Source organism: Leuciscus leuciscus, assembly GCF_965113295.1.
Source record: "Leuciscus leuciscus genome assembly, chromosome: 8".
NCBI classification, from domain to species: Eukaryota; Metazoa; Chordata; class Actinopteri; order Cypriniformes; family Leuciscidae; genus Leuciscus; species Leuciscus leuciscus.
Genome location: NC_138732.1, coordinates 12,716,489 through 12,732,355, shown reverse-complemented (window position 1 = coordinate 12,732,355; position 15,867 = coordinate 12,716,489). Strand labels below are relative to the sequence as shown.

The 15,867-nt window shown below is 36.6% G+C and overlaps 2 protein-coding genes across 2 annotated transcripts in view; one reads left to right on the top strand and one right to left on the bottom strand.

Annotated features, from left to right (window-relative positions):
* Positions 1 to 470: 470 nt before the first annotated feature.
* grxcr1a (glutaredoxin and cysteine rich domain containing 1 a) lies at positions 471 to 6,725 on the bottom strand. The gene is made up of 4 exons (XM_082178249.1): positions 6,201 to 6,725; positions 3,200 to 3,439; positions 3,048 to 3,113; positions 471 to 2,144 (listed from the first exon to the last, which is right to left on the bottom strand). The coding sequence occupies exons 1-4, from the start codon at positions 6,600 to 6,602 to the stop codon at positions 1,965 to 1,967; spliced, it is 888 nt and encodes a 295-aa protein (XP_082034375.1). The 5' UTR covers positions 6,603 to 6,725; the 3' UTR covers positions 471 to 1,964.
* An 8,787-nt stretch (positions 6,726 to 15,512) lies between these two features.
* The window catches only part of atp8a1 (ATPase phospholipid transporting 8A1), a 126,399-nt gene continuing 126,044 nt past the window's right edge, over positions 15,513 to 15,867 (top strand). Inside the window, exon 1 of the mRNA XM_082178188.1 lies at positions 15,513 to 15,838. Coding sequence (XP_082034314.1) covers positions 15,790 to 15,838 — 49 coding nt within the window. The 5' untranslated portion in view covers positions 15,513 to 15,789. The remainder of the gene's footprint in view (positions 15,839 to 15,867) is intronic.

Genomic DNA, 15,867 nt, shown 5'->3' with positions numbered 1-15,867 from the left:
GAAATTCCTGTCTTATATGTTGATTGTGTTTTTATTAAAATATCATTGGCACTGTAACCTTCAATTACAAAGGCGTTTCTGAACATAATGGAACCATATTGATCTGCACACTTCAAATGAAGCATCATACAGGCTAGGATGCCATGGTCAATGGCAACCGTGATTTCAGTTTGCGGTGTACAGGATGCATCTAAGCAGCAGAGACGTTGTACATAGGCTGTGTGTCACATTTTAGTGAGCAGCCTACCTAGACAACATCTGTAAGAGCATTGTGAGCATTTGACTCGATTGCGCCCTCAGGTTCCCAAAACTGCTTTCTATGTAGGAAGCAAAAAAGGCAGTGAGACACAGCCATAGAGGGACATGAGAAACGTGTGGCGCATCTGTGATGGTGATCATGAAGAAAGGTAGAGACACCGCGGCTGAACATCGGGTCGGATGAGGAAAAAATCACGTCTGTGAAGGTATAGTGTTTTGTTCTTTTGATCAGATTGATGTTTATTCGATAAATCGTAGAAAAAAAATTATATTGTCGTTGACATGCTTATATATCTCACAAAATAAATCACTGATTCTGCGGAGGTTCTTTGAAATGTGCGGATTTTGTACATGGCGCCCAATGTTTAATTAGCTTTATATTTATGAAATAGACAGACACACGATATATTTTTTTAACGTTATATGTTATTTAAAATACCTGAATATTGTTTCAGTATTGCTTCATTGTTTGAGTTTAACTGTTATACATCCCGTTTCCGTACGCTTGCATATTTTTAATTGTTTATCGACTGTCGATATTTGATATTCGTGTGAATTTTCCTATTGTTATTGATGTTTGTCGTAGCAAACACAACAATAGGGGGCGCTATCGGTCTTGTCTTGATGGCCAGGTCCTCCTCCTTTATTAATTCAGTAACGTTAGGTAGTAATGAATGAAAACATCACGCTATATTTATCAGTTTTTTACCTTTCAGTATTGTCATTCGGCTAACCTTAATGTGACACTGGCTGTGTCTGGAATACCTAACGAGCTGTCTACCTAGACAGCATTAGGGGCATCATACCCACATTATGAGCCATCTTATGATGCTCATACAATGGTGTCCAAAAATGCTGCTCTTGCTCGCTATATTTTGAGAGACAGCCAGTGGTTTTATTATGTACCCTCAGTAGACATCACGGACAGATGGTTTACTCTGAGCTTTGAGCCTCTTTACAATGCTGCCTTGTAGACCCAGAATCAAGCAGCATTGTACAGGGCTATGAAAGCATAGAGACACACTTCCATGTCAGCCTGGCTGTTTATGAAGGATTTCTGCCAACCTTGAGTATTGGTGATTATTTTGTATCATTGAGATTTACACTTCTTTTAATTATTAATAGATTTGAAGCTTTGTTTAATCAGCCCTGTAATTGAACTGAAAAGCGATATTCGTATACAGACATTAGGTCATCCTGTTTCAATGTCTTGCAATTTGATTCCTGCATAAGTTTGAATAATTAAATATACCGTATACTAATATCTATTATCACATGGTCTTTTTTGTCACTCCTGATCTTTTCTCAGTGGGGAACAGCATCATTCGTTTTGATGTTTAGCAGATAATTCTTAGAATTTTGGTTCATGCTGGGATCACATGGCTCAGAAAGATGATATGCCTCTCTGAACCAGTAGTTAATTTACTTAATTGCTATATTTATTTACAGCGACAGACAGGGTCCATGCTGTTGGATTGAGTAATGTTGCCAGACATCTGTTGGCATGTGACAAAAAGCCTATACTGTAATAAATAATCATTATCAAATAACAAATATGGTAAAAACTCTGTAGAGACAAATTAAGTTTTCTAAAAAAAAAATGTTTTATTCACAAATAGCAGTTCTTTCTGCATCTCTTGTTTTATACATGGCTTATGGGAGTGGAGATGGTGTTGGGAAGGGGTTGCAGGCACTTGAAGAGGACCTCAGTGAGAACAGCTGGAGCAGGGCTGGAGACCATTCTCGTTGCACGCTGTGCACTTCAGGGCTTTGAAGGAGTCGGTGAAGCAGTTGCGAAACACAGACATTTTGCTGCCATGGCACATAGGGCACGGGACAAAGGCAAATCCCCCACACGTCTGGCATGTGTCGGGGTGCTGAACCCTCTGCGATTGGACAGAGAGAAATGAATTTGAATTAAACAATGGACCCGTGTGCAGATGCTCTTTATGATACAATCTGAGTGATGCTTTATTTATATATTGTAAAATAAGACAAGTACAAGCTTGAATTTATCTATTATATTTTGGGCTACTCTGCTGTGCACTGTATGTTTTATTATTTTATTTTATTAAAAAGTGTTTGTAATTATTGACACACTTTGTTTGAGAATAGCTTATAGAAAAAGTATTTAAATGTATGTATGCATGTGTAGAAAATGTAAAGCAAATAATATTAATCACTGATATATTTACAGTGTATGTGTCAAGAGATACGACCAGCAATAATAAACCTTTCCTCTCATAAGTGGTTCTGTTTTCCTTGACAGAATAAACTATGGCAATAAACCAGATTTGGCTTTACTTGAGCTATTAGAACCAATGTCTTTTTTATGTAAAAACATATATTTAATGTAGGCTATTGGTCTATACTCTTCTTAAAAATAATGGTTCTTTATTGAAATTGATGGTTGAACCTTTAACATCCATGGAACCTTTTAAATGCACAAAAGGTTATTTATAGTGGAAAAGTGTTCTTCTGATTATTAAAATGTTTTTCACACTACACCCTTAAAAATAAAGTTATAGGGATTACTGCAAATATGCCATAGAAGAACAATTCTGTGTTCCCCAAAGAAACTTTCAGTGAACAGTTTTCTTAGTGTGAGGAACATTTTAATAATCTAAATAACTTTTTGCAGAATGGAAAGGTTCTTCATGGAACCATAGATGCCACACTGTATTTTTAAGGGGGGGAAATGGTTTTAAGAACTGTTAACCCAAAATGGTTCTTCTCTGCAGAAAGTCCCTTTTAGAAAATATATTTTAGTGTAAAATATCAATATGTACCTCAATTTTGGTGAGGAGATCCTGAAGCTCCCCTAATTCATTCATTGCAAGTATTTTCTCTGCACCCTGGATGTGCAAAACATATGCAAATCATTATTCAGAGTTCATACATTAGCATAATGATGTTCAGTATGAATAGTTTGAACACTGACCCCTAGGTAGTGTCCATCAATGAAGACCACAGGCAGAGAGGGAGGTTCACCCACTCGTTTGCAGCGTGTCTCCAGTTCCTTTCCGTATTCACTGTCTAAAGCGATGTTCTTCTCTATGAACTTCACCCTGTGGTTCTGAAAGATCTTTCGGACCAGCTCGCATCGCTCGAATGTAGTCCTGACCACTCGAAAACTGGTGGTGTAGATTACAATTCGCCCGAACTCTAGAGTCATTTCTGGCTGAGAGAAAGAAAACATAAGTCTGGTGTTAGACGAGAGTCTCTCTCTCTCAAAGTAATCAATCACATCTCATTGATTCCAAGAGTGAGCAAAGGAATTTGCATCAAAACATTCAGAATTAAAAGAATAGATCAGTTCAATATCTTTAAAGCGCAGTTCTAACTGCAATTGAACAGTAAAATAAAACTAGATTGTGTGTACAAGATTGTCAGCAGCTTTTTGCAGGTAACATGAGGCAGCAGTTGAACAGCATCTATTGATTTTGTGAGTCACTGTTCTTGAGATTGACCTTCAGCATTCTTTCTTAGAAGAGCAGCTTCCATGAAGTGTGAAGCTGTTTTTTTTTTTGCAAAGAACAAAAATAGACTCAACCTTCACACATTTTAAAGTGAGGATGGACCTGCACTGCCTTGTGCAACGTTGTGTTTGGCTGATGTGATCTTACAAGCAGCTTTTACTAGTTCTTAAATGCCAATAACAACACTATTACAAGCATAGAGCAAATACAGTAGCACTGTAAGTCAAGCATGCGTTAAGTGTTAAGATTAAAGCATGAAGTGCCAATAAAACCTGCAGTAATGCAATTTATTGTGTACTTTGATCTACAGCGCATATGAAAGATATTATCACACTTCTGATTTTTACCATCCTTATCTGACATCAAATAGCAGCTCATAAATCGTTTACACATTTTACTATATCAGACAAAGGTGGTGATGTGCTTTAGCTGCTTTGGTAAACAAAGATTCAGTTTTGCAGAAGAAGAAATATACAGTGTCTCCAATGCATTTGGACAGGACACTTAGGCCCTGTTTACACATGAAATGACCAGGGCCCGTATGTATAAAACTTCTCAATGCTCTTAAGAATAGTCTTAAGCTTTGACTTCAGTGTCAAAAAATTCTTAGTAAAAAGTAAGACTTGTCTAAGAGTAAGAGACTTTTATAAAGACGCTAAAAGCAACTTTCAGCAAAGTCTAAGACTGATTCTTAAGTGCTGACTGAGGTGGCACTTAAGTGTTGCAAACTAAGGACTACAATGACGTCCACCCAAAATGGCCGCTCTCAACCACTGAATCAGCCTTTATATTCTTATTATTATTATATATTTATATTCTTAGAATTTTGACACGCTTAAAACCAAAGTGGCCAAAAGTTATGTGCAAATTTTGTTTTGTTTTTTGTTTTTGCTTAAACCATTCAAATATTAGGAAAATATTGTATTTTATTTTAATATTTTAAAATACTAATATTTTAAAATACGAAGGAAGAACAAAACATTAAACTTAGTGAAGGTTTTCTGACCAAATTATTTGGCAAAAAAGACAAACAACAGCTACAGGTTTTAGGGGGAAAAAGCTCATGAAAAATAATGCAATGGCAACAACATAATCAGTTATTAATATTTAACTGGTTCTCTCTTGTTTTTGCATGTGCTCTTAATTTCTTAGCATGATTTTGCATGTTTCATAGCATTATCACAAATAAAACGCAGTATGCTTACAAAAGCTTTAACACATTTTTAATAATATTTGGATAAAGGGTGAAGAGTGAAGATGTCCATTTTCCTAAAGGTTGGTCAACACTTTTGGCCACTACTGTCTGTATGGCAGGGCGGCCATTTTGGGTTGACATCATTGGTTGACAACACTTAACTGCCACTTCAGTCAGCACTTAAGAATCAGTCTAGACTTTGCTGAAAGTTGCTTTTTGCTGCTTTCAAAACATTTCCTAGTCTTAGACAAGTCCTAATTTTTCCTAAGAATTGTTTGACACTTATAAGACTATTCTTAAGAGCATTTCTGTGAAGTTTTATACATACAATCCATTTGAGATGGATCTAAATCCGATCGCTCACTTCAGGAGGTTGTTTGAGATGCGTTCCAGACAAAACTGAACAAGTCTAATTGCATCTGGTTGTTGAAACCACAAATGTACTCCTCCCAACAATGCTAAAAATAAAGCGTGTTATAGGCTATATGACGTGTTGTAGCCTGATATGACAGCGCGCATTGCCGCAAATGAGCAGCTGAGCATCTCTTCACAGAGCCACCGCGCAAATAAAACTGAAAGTAAGTCGCAGAAGCTCAACACGCAATCCTCTTCATTAAAAGTAAAGAAACTAAATTATATTTACCAGTGCTTTAATTAGGACATTTAAGTAGCTTTTATAAACTTGCCTTAGAAAAAAGCAGCACTGGTGTGCATCTTGAGAAAAAACAATAGCACTGACATATTTTAAGATGAGTCTGTGCAAGTTGCTCTCAGTTAAAACAGCTCGTCAAGTCAACATGCCTTGTCTGTTAAACTGGGGGTATGTAGTTTTCATTGAGTTTATGAAAATCCTTGTTTACCCCCTGTTAAAAATGATATCTAGATGACTTAATGACTTAAGCTTTCAGCAGCTGTTTTAGTGCTCAACAACAAAGCATAGGTCCAGAGAATACATTAAGATGATTAACTTAGCCAAAACACTTAAAGAAATGCATCATTAATCTTTAATCGTACAGTGATCTTGCTCAGTGGGACAGCTTGTTTGTCTGGCTAAAACCTGAGAGAAGGGAACAGACTCTGTAACCAATAGCGGCTGAGGAAAGAGGTTCTGACCCTGTTAAGGACACAAGAAACAATTCTTGAAAGCTTTTGAGCAGCTGTCAACAGTCTGATACTGATAATGTTAGCCGTTTAACGTGCATTGACGTCCACAGTCAGGGATTAAAGATTTTAGAGATGCTTGAGAAAGCTGACCCTCTATGACTTACCCCATTGTTTTTAGCCAAGTTATCAAAGCGTATTTGGCCAGCACTGACTTTGTGCTTGACTCCTCGAACCGTTCCATTTTTACTGAGGATATTCACTCGTTTAGTACCCAACACTTTGTCTCTTCCCCCTGCAAACATCAGCAAGTCATCGGGCTCACTTCCGCTGTCATCCAGCTCCGAGCCCAAGAATCCACACAAGTGTCCGTTCGCCTCCCCGCTGGTGGATGGAGTGCTGGCCCGGTCTGCCTCGGAGCAGCTGGTGCAGTCTGAATCCAGGGAATCCGATGGCCCTTCATCCTTAAACATCTCTTTCAAAACCCGCCCGCTGTTCCCTGAGGCCACCCGGAATCTCACCCTCTTCTGCCTCTTTCCATCCTCCGGTGTCAACAAAGCCTCCTCCATTGCGTCGACTTACATGGTCCAAAAAGAAAAAGCCATTTTATTCCCTCGGATTCATGGGTGGATGAATATAATTAGCCCCGGTATTGCTCCATGATGTCCCCTGGAGCCCAGGCACAGCGAGCAGACCTGGAAAGAGGCAGATCTGTGAGTTACCGTCAGCTTCACCACCAGTGTTCCTGTACATGTTAATAATGCATGTGGCCTTGCCATGGTTACTGAGAAAACCGACCATGAAGAAACTGATAGTCTTTTTAAATAATTTATCATGCCATAGATTTGTCTCTTTTTGACAATGAATAGCCTTGACTCATAGACCAAAAGTATGCCTGTCTCTGTGACCTTTAGGTGTAAAGAAAAAAATCTTTCATTTACTCACACTCATGTCGTTTTAAACCGGTAAGTCCGAAACAACTTTGGCTTTCATTGTATGGACAAAACAAAAGTTCTACAGTGGAAAGAATCGGTCACACTTTAGATTAGGGTCCAATTCTCACTATTCAATTACTATTAACTACAACTTTTGCCTCAATAAACTCTCAATTACTGCTTATTAGTTAGTAAGGTCGTTGTTACATTTAGGTATTGGGTAGGATTAAGGGATATAGAATAAGGTCATGCATAAGTCAATGATACAGTATGTGCTTTATAAGTACTAATAAGTAGTAATATGCATGCTAATAAGCCACCTTAATAGTGAGAACTGGACCCTAAACTAAAGTGTAACCAAAGAATCATACAGGTTTGACTTGATGACAGAATTCTCAGTTTTGGTTGAACATTCTCTTTAAAAATTGTATTATGTTTGTTAGTTGAGATAGCAAGTGCATACATATAATTTGAGAGGTACATTGATTTGCTCTGAAAGGTTTCACCAGCTAGAAGTTCTGGTAAATCTTTTATGATTGCTTGTCAGCACGATGGAGAGACTTTTTCTATCTAATTATCTACTGTGGTTCCCAATGGATCTCTGAGCTTCTTAATGCACTGCAGTTTCATGTCACTTAGAAGATTGCGCTCGGTCTGCATGCAAACACCTGCTGTGCTTGAGCATGAGGGGAAATGGAGCTCAACTGTCATTGGCTGGCATTTTTGCACCCATCCGCCCTCCAGTGGGATCTGCAGGAAGCATTGCAGCTGCTGTGTGACTACTACAGCACTGCAGAAGTGGGCCTCGCCACATTGTGTGCCAGAGCGCTAGGCCGACTCACACCTTGTGTCACAGTTGATGAAAATGCGATACATTTTCTGTACTAGAGAAAAGGCCTTTTTAAGTGAGCATTTTTCAAGAAATAAAAATGTCAAATATAGCAACGATTTTTTAAAATCATTTTTTATGTTAAAGATTTGTGGCTTGTTTTTATCTATTACTTTTGAATTCATATTTGTGTAAATTGACCAAATTCAACTTTTCCTTCAAGAGTATTATACAGATTTGTCCAATCAAATGCTCTCTAATGAAAATCCTTCTCCCCCAATACCACATGCAGCCGAATATATTTATACTTTCATTAATTTATTGGCAAATGAATATAGCACAAAGCATAAGTAGGTGGAATATTTAGAGAACAAATAAATGAGAAAAATATGAATAAAAAATACATAAAAATTTGTTATGTCATTACGTATTTGTAACGATCACCAGTGAGAGTGCACGGAATTACTATCAGAGGGCACTCCAACCCGGACAATCACCACACATCCACAGACTCCATTCCCCATAATCCTTTACCAAGACTAATCAGCCATGATCACATTCACCTGTGTCTCATCATCTTGTTTACTCACCCTATATAAGTCTGGTTCTTTCTGTCATTCCCTGCGAAGTCTTGTTTAGTGTTACACTGCAATCCCAAGCATTCTCTCTGTTGATCCCGTGTTCTTGTTTTTTGATCTTTGCCTGTTTCTTGGATTCCCCTTTTTGCCTGTGTCCCCTGCCTTTTTTGTGTGTTTGTTTGTATGGACTGCCTGCCTGTGTTTGACCTTGCCTGTATTTTGGATTATGTCTTTGGATTACCCTTTTAAAATATACTGCATTTGGATCCTCAACCTTCGTGTCTCAGAGCAGGTTGTGACAGTATTAAGTCATAGCAGCTTAGGAATTCAAATATCAAATATAATTTGGCTACTAAATTGACTTTGCTGAATATGAATTTTCAAGCTTAATTTTTTTCTTATTTATTTACTTTTACTTTACTAGCTAGAAAATATACACTTCCGTTCAAAAGTTTGAGGCCAGTAAGATATTTTTTTTATGTCAATGTTGTATTTGTTTGATCAAACGTAGAGTCAAAACAGCGATATTGTGAAATATTGATAAAATACATTTTTATCAATTTTATCAAAATATTATATATTTTTTCAGGATTCTTTGATGAATAGAAAGTTGAAAAGAACAGCATATATTTGAAACATACATCTTTTGTAACATTATAAATGTCTGTGGTCACTTTTGATCAAATTAATGTATTCTTCCTGAATAAAAGTTTAATTTTAATTAAAAAAATAAAATCTTACTGACCCCAAACTTTGGAACGGTAGTGTTTTTAATTTAGGCAACTGACAAGCAAGTATATGAAAGCATATTTTGTATATTGGCTCAAAGACTGAATATGTTGAATGTGCTTCAACAAGAAATACATCAACACAGGAAAGAAGCATTTTCATGGATCTGATATTTTAAGGGCAGATTATTTTAGTTACACCTTTTAAATTTCATATTCTTACTGAAGCATAATATAAGATTACAAATAAGTTATTTTATGAAGTAATGGCTTTAAGAAGCCATTATGGCAAATGACAGACAAACCTCTTGCAGGGGCCTCTTTGTGCCCTCTCATTTATCATGCTGTATCTGTCTGTTCTTAAGAAGTCTCTCAGCCACTCCCTAAAGGAGTTATCTGAGTTAAACACAGTCAGATGAGATGTGCTTTGCATTTCAAATGGTAGCATGAGAAGAACCAAACAGCTTAAAACAAAGTCTCAGCATAATTTAGATGCCGCAAATCATCCAGTGAGTTCCTGCCTGTATATTCATGCAGTGATTTGCTGGTTCCTGATGAATATTGGGCTACATTTCACTTCAATATATCATCCGTTTCCAACCACATGCCAATATACTCAGACAGAGGCATACGTTTTATTCATGGGCTTTTTCAATTTCCTCAAGACTATATGGTGAACCATGACCTGGAGAGCTCATCTAAAGTAGCTCTGGCCATAATCATTTAAATCCGCCCTCTCTCATCTCCTGTTCAGGGTTTTCTCTGTGAAGTCAGTGTCAGTTTTGGCTGTTCCCAGGCATCTTTCACTCACTGATCTCTCACTAAATGATGTCATGTCAGAGTTTGTGATTGTCAGTGTCAGTGATCAGTGCTCAAGGCTCACCATGTCTATTCTTAATGTTCCTGAATCAACATCCTTGTTGATATGGCTAACATTGCTAACCAACCAGTCAGGCTGGGTGGGTTTGATGTAGGATTGTTTGATCAGATTCAAGTTTGATGTTTCAAGATCAGGACATTGACACAAGAACGTTCTTGAAGAAATCCATGTGTATAGGAAGGTATCTTGTTTCGGGGATTCTTAAATAGAGAAAGGATCAAATGTTATAAAAAATATATATATATATATATATATATATATATATATATATATATATATATAATGCTATACAGTAGTTTTACAGGAAGCATTATACAATTAAAAAAATATCTTTTTTATTTTTAAATGATGTTTGTCTTTCATTGTTTGATAATGGTGAAAAATGCATGTTTATTTTTTTATTTATTTTTTTATCTATGATAAATGCCTCAATAGTGTTAAAATCAGGGAAATTCTACTTGGCACTTTTTCTAAGAGCTTAAAAAAAAAGTCAGTTCACTTGGTAATTATTTGTACAATTTCTTACTTTTTATATAACTCTGTTTTCAACACTGCTGTCATCACCATCGCACCAAGCCTGATTAAGTCAAGGATCACCATGAGTCACAGAGATGATTGACCCAACCACCTCATCATTTTTAAGAACAATGCAGATTAATATAAGTCCATGTTGTTTGCAGAAACTTATTTTGCCTTAAATCCCATTCAATAGAGCATTTGATGTGATTTATACATATGGTTTAATAAACAAAATAAACGAGCTTCAGAGCTTAACAGTCAAATTCAAAACCTGTGGCTCAGAATTTTATAAGAGGATTATTGAATTGTATGACTGATAAGTTGTAGGCCTAAAAATGGTTTAATACTTGTATAATTGAAAAGGTGCTCTCAGGCAATTCAAAATGTGAGGGTTCAATCTTTCACTTCAAGTCCTACACCAGCAGGGGGCAGAGTCTGATCTTACTGATCAATCAATTGCTACAATCTATAAGTCAGGGCTGGGTTGGGTTTCTTAAAAGCATTGGGAGCCAAGTTGATCGTAGAGACTATTGGTGCTAATGGGAAATGCGCCGCGGCCCAGTTTGTTTCCTCATTCCTCAAGTTGCACTCAGTATTTTTCTTCATATTTTGTTTTACACATAAATGAATGCATAATATTTTTGAAAAATATATTTGTAATCAGGTGCATTCATATATGTTGAAAAATCCAGTCATTAGCCTAATAAAAGCTGCTTGATTTCAAATGACGCTGGGCTGACTCAAGGAAGTCAAGGAAGCCACCATACTAAGATCACATGACCAGGTGTAAACTACTTGCTACTACACTAAAAACAATAGTAGCCTAAACTGAAAAGTTGCTGAACTGTTTTATAAACTGTTTACTAAATCAACCTAAATATATTAATTTATAATGTTTTTATAATAATCTCTTTTATAATGTTAAATCAGGTAGAATTTATAAATCCTCTCCCGTGGCCTAGTGTCCATCGCATGTACACTTCAGAATCTCCCTGGAAGAAGTAGGTCATCCGGGTACTTTTTGCCTACTTTTTTATGAGTCCTGTGAATTCGGACTTTTGTCACACACTGTTTTTCGCCTACTTTATAGTAAGGAAGAATGCGATTTCAGATGCAGCTAGTGACACTCGATAGTTTTAAAAAAAAATACAAACCATTATTTAATTATTTTTCAGCATAAACATACTGTACATCACTAGACAGTTAATGAACATAATCTAGCTAATATTTATTTATTATACGGCTAAAAAATGTTGCATGTATAGCCTACGTAACAAGCAACGTATTTATATAATAACAAATAATGTCCAAATCATATCAGTTCTGCTGTTGTTCATAAATACCAGTAGACTAGTGAAGTTGTACGAGGAAGTTGTCATGTCGCCAAATAGTCATCAATTGTCCCAATGTTTAGTGAGCCAGGGTCCTTAAAGGGGTGGTATAATGCCCTTTTCACTATATGTAAAATATGTCTTTGATGTCCCCAGAGTGTGCATGTGAAGTTTTAGCTCAAAATACCCCACATATATTTTTATATAGCATGTTAAAGTTGTCACTTTTTGAGGGTGAGCAAAAACGCACCGTTTTTGTGTCTGTTCCTTTAAATGCAAATGAGCTGCTGCTCCCAGTACAGAGGGCGGAGCTTCAACAGCTTGTGTCATTTTATCTCACACAGACATGCACTGGAAATTTCGATTTTTTTGCCTTTTATGTTAAAACCGAAGTCAGAAAGATGGAGACTCAAGAAGAAGTGACAACATGTAGAAGCAACAGGACGTTTCTGAATGGTTAGTTGGTGAATTTATGTAGTTTATGTGTAATTATCTTCTAGTCATAGATTAGCATATTCTGTCTTGATCTATAAATCGTGTTCTGGGGGCGGGGTTTATTTAAATTTTAGGAGGAATGTCATGTAGTCCTTACCAGCCGTTTGTTGTAGTCCTTAAAAAGCAATTTCTTTAAAAGAAAATATCTCTCTTTGCTTTGAACTTTGAGCGTTGTAATTTTGCAGATGTTGTTTATGCTCAAACAGCAACATTACACACTAACTAAAGTTAGAAAAGTGAAATCATATTCAACCACCCCTTTAATATCCTTTAAGGTATAGCAGTGCCCGAATTTGTGTACACGATATGGTTCACGACCTAGGAAGCTATATGGAGCTGATTGAGACGCACCCCGAGACTACTGCTGTATACTGACCAGCACAACATAAGCAATTTAATGAATGTACCTTTATTAATTAAAATGCATTTATTTGCTATATTTTATTCAGACAGTCTCTTCTAGACAACATAAAATACCCAATTACCTTACGCCACACCCTGCATTCTTATGAGCAAAATAAACATGCACTGTGTTTTTAATTCTAATTAGATTCCAAAATCAATATCTTGCATGCTGTCTTTTTTCACCCAGGCTTTAATGTCTCAGAATCCTCAGCTATTGTTAGAAGATCCATCAATTCCAAGGGGCCTTTCTTTGAATCGGCTGATAGGTTGCTTGCCAGCGCTGTCTAGGACAGATGGTGACACCCGACTGTTGACTGACAGGCATTGCTCTTGGTACTTTCATGAGTCCTATTCTAGTCCAGTCCATCTCAAACTCATATATTGATGCCATCCATTTAAAAGTATAATTTCTTTCTCAACTCAGACATTCTCCCCCCAAAAAATCAACATGCTATTCATGAATACATACATGAGCATTCCTTTGAATATTGAATGGTCCCAAGAACATGCAGTGAGAAACTGTCAATAAGTGTAGATGACACTCATAGCCTGCAGTGAGTGCAGATCTTGTGTGGCCTGACAGGAGAGTGTTCGGGTGGCTCATGGGCTCATTTATCACAGAGATGGCCTCTGACCACTGCTTTGAGCACAGATGATTCCAGGCCCTGTTTACGGGAGAATAAGATGTCACTGTGCGGCTTGAACTTTAGTGCATGCAGGACATATGAATGAGTCATGATGATTTAATGTGTTGAACTGCTTTTGTGGTATAGTGTTTTTTCCCCTTCATTTAATTGAATAACAAGTGCATTAACCATATAACATAAACAGTTATTTTTTATTTTTAAGTAAATAAATTTGCTTGGGGAATATTACGGAAAGATACATGCCTGTACAATCTAAATTACTGTTTTTTAAGGGCAAGATTGATTCAGTATGTGTGTGTGGTTTTTTATTTATATAATGCTTTTTTTCTTCTTTTTTTTTAACATGCTTTCTTTCCTGAGAATTGGCATTTATGGATATGGAATTTATTAGCCATCTAAAAAAATAAATTAAAAAAATAGATAGATAGATAGATAGATAGATAGATAGATAGATAGATAGATAGATAGATAGATAGATAGATAGATAGATAGATAGATAGATAGATAGATAGATAGATAGAATTTGAGTTTCTATTTATTAAACCAATCTCCATTTTTTTATTTAAATTAACTAAAAAGTTTAAAGCAATTAGGTAACTTACTTTTTTAAGTTAAACCAACAATATTTTTTTTCGTCAATTCTGACAATACAATAAAATGACAGTTCTGTCATCCTTTCCTCAAACAGGATGCAAAGCACAATAAAAGTACAATAAAATCATTGCTAACACTTTATTTTACAGTGTCTTTGTTACATATGTTACATATACTTACCATAGTAATAACAGTAAATTATGCATGTACAACCGAATCCTAATCCCAACCCCTATACATGTAGTTAATTATTATTACTCAGTACTTAAATATATAATTACACTGTAACAATGACACCTTAAAATAAAGTGTAACCAAATCATTCATATGACTTGTACTCTGTCTTCTGAAGTCATACATAAAATGTATGTGAGAAAGTTAAGGGGAAGTAAATGGCATTTTGAGGTGAAATGTTCATTTAAAAAGGGAAATTTTGAAACAATTAAATATTTTCTTCTGATAATTTTTGATCAGCACAGATGGAAGGTGGGAACAAGGTTGGACATTCATGTGTGTTCAACAGAATTCATTTAAAAAAAAAGAAGACTGATCTATTTATATCTGTCTGTGAATGAGGGAGCGCGTGTCTGTGTGTCTATTGAGAGGATGAGTCATTATTTAGACTGATATGTGCTCAAAGATAAAACCACAGCAAACATAATCAAAGAGGCAGGCATCTTGTCACTGTTGCTAGGCAACCTCAGGAGCAATAGACCCAAATCTGTGCAGGCGGGTGGATGCTTGAGAGAAAGCCCAAAAACCTTTTGAAAAAGGGGCAATTATTTGTTAATTTTATCTTTTATTATTTGTGGGTTGAAATTTCATAGATCTTGTATTATCAATACAATAATGTCTGCAATAAAATAAAATATATTGAGAATAACACTCAATGGATGTGGATGCCTTATTCAGATATTTAGGCAGTGACATAATAAAGGCAGAAAATATGATATGTTTTTAAAAATTGTAACCATTTGAGTTGTGTTCTTTATTTATTCATTTTATTTTATTCATTTAATTATAACAACGTCAATGGTATCAAAACCAGTAGGCCTGATGAGGAACAGGAAGAAACAGGAATGGAGAATTCTGCACATCAACATGTGGCTTGTTGTTGAGAGCAAACCCTCAGCAAATCAGCAGCAAACCCATAATGTTTTCCGGCTGAAGGGTAATATGGGAGGCAATTGCAGAGTCGTGATTGCTTCAGGGCCTAAAATAAAGAAATAGTGGGCTGTCATTGTCTCTGCAATCCCCCTTCGAAACAATGAGAGTAACTGCAGCAGGGAATCTCCTGAAGACCTTTCCACACTGAGATCATATTAGGGGACAGTATTTTGGTCCAGCTTTTATTTAGCATGGTACAAATCATATTCAGTATATATCGAGACATGCTTTTACTTGGTATTTAAGAAATATCGTTTATGTAAGACATTTATGGTTTTCAGAGTGAGAACGATCAGCTTGCATGCGTTATTTCAACTCGACCCCCCTCTGCGCTCTTAGTTGGCACGGTCCAATTTGTGAGGCGGCAGAGCTCGCTCACATTCAGTGTTTCAAGCGCTTATCGATTCTTGCTCGTGCTGGAGAGATTTCGCGTTCAGCTCCGCGCGCTGATGCTGGAGCGTGTTATCGAGTGCGGAACTGCCACTGTTCATCAACAACAACATGAATTATAACCCTAAATAAATGCTTACCGGCCACGGGAGTGGGGGAAAGCTACTTTGGTTACTGTCACCGGCGCTTAAAATCCCTAGACGGGTGAAGAGAGAAACGCAACGCGGAGTTTTAAGCGTTTAGTTGACAGGTGGACCGATGCCGCCCGTTCAGAGAACTATGTCGGATCTCCGTTCCCGTGCTGAAGGTAAAACTCGTTTTTATTATTGCGGATCT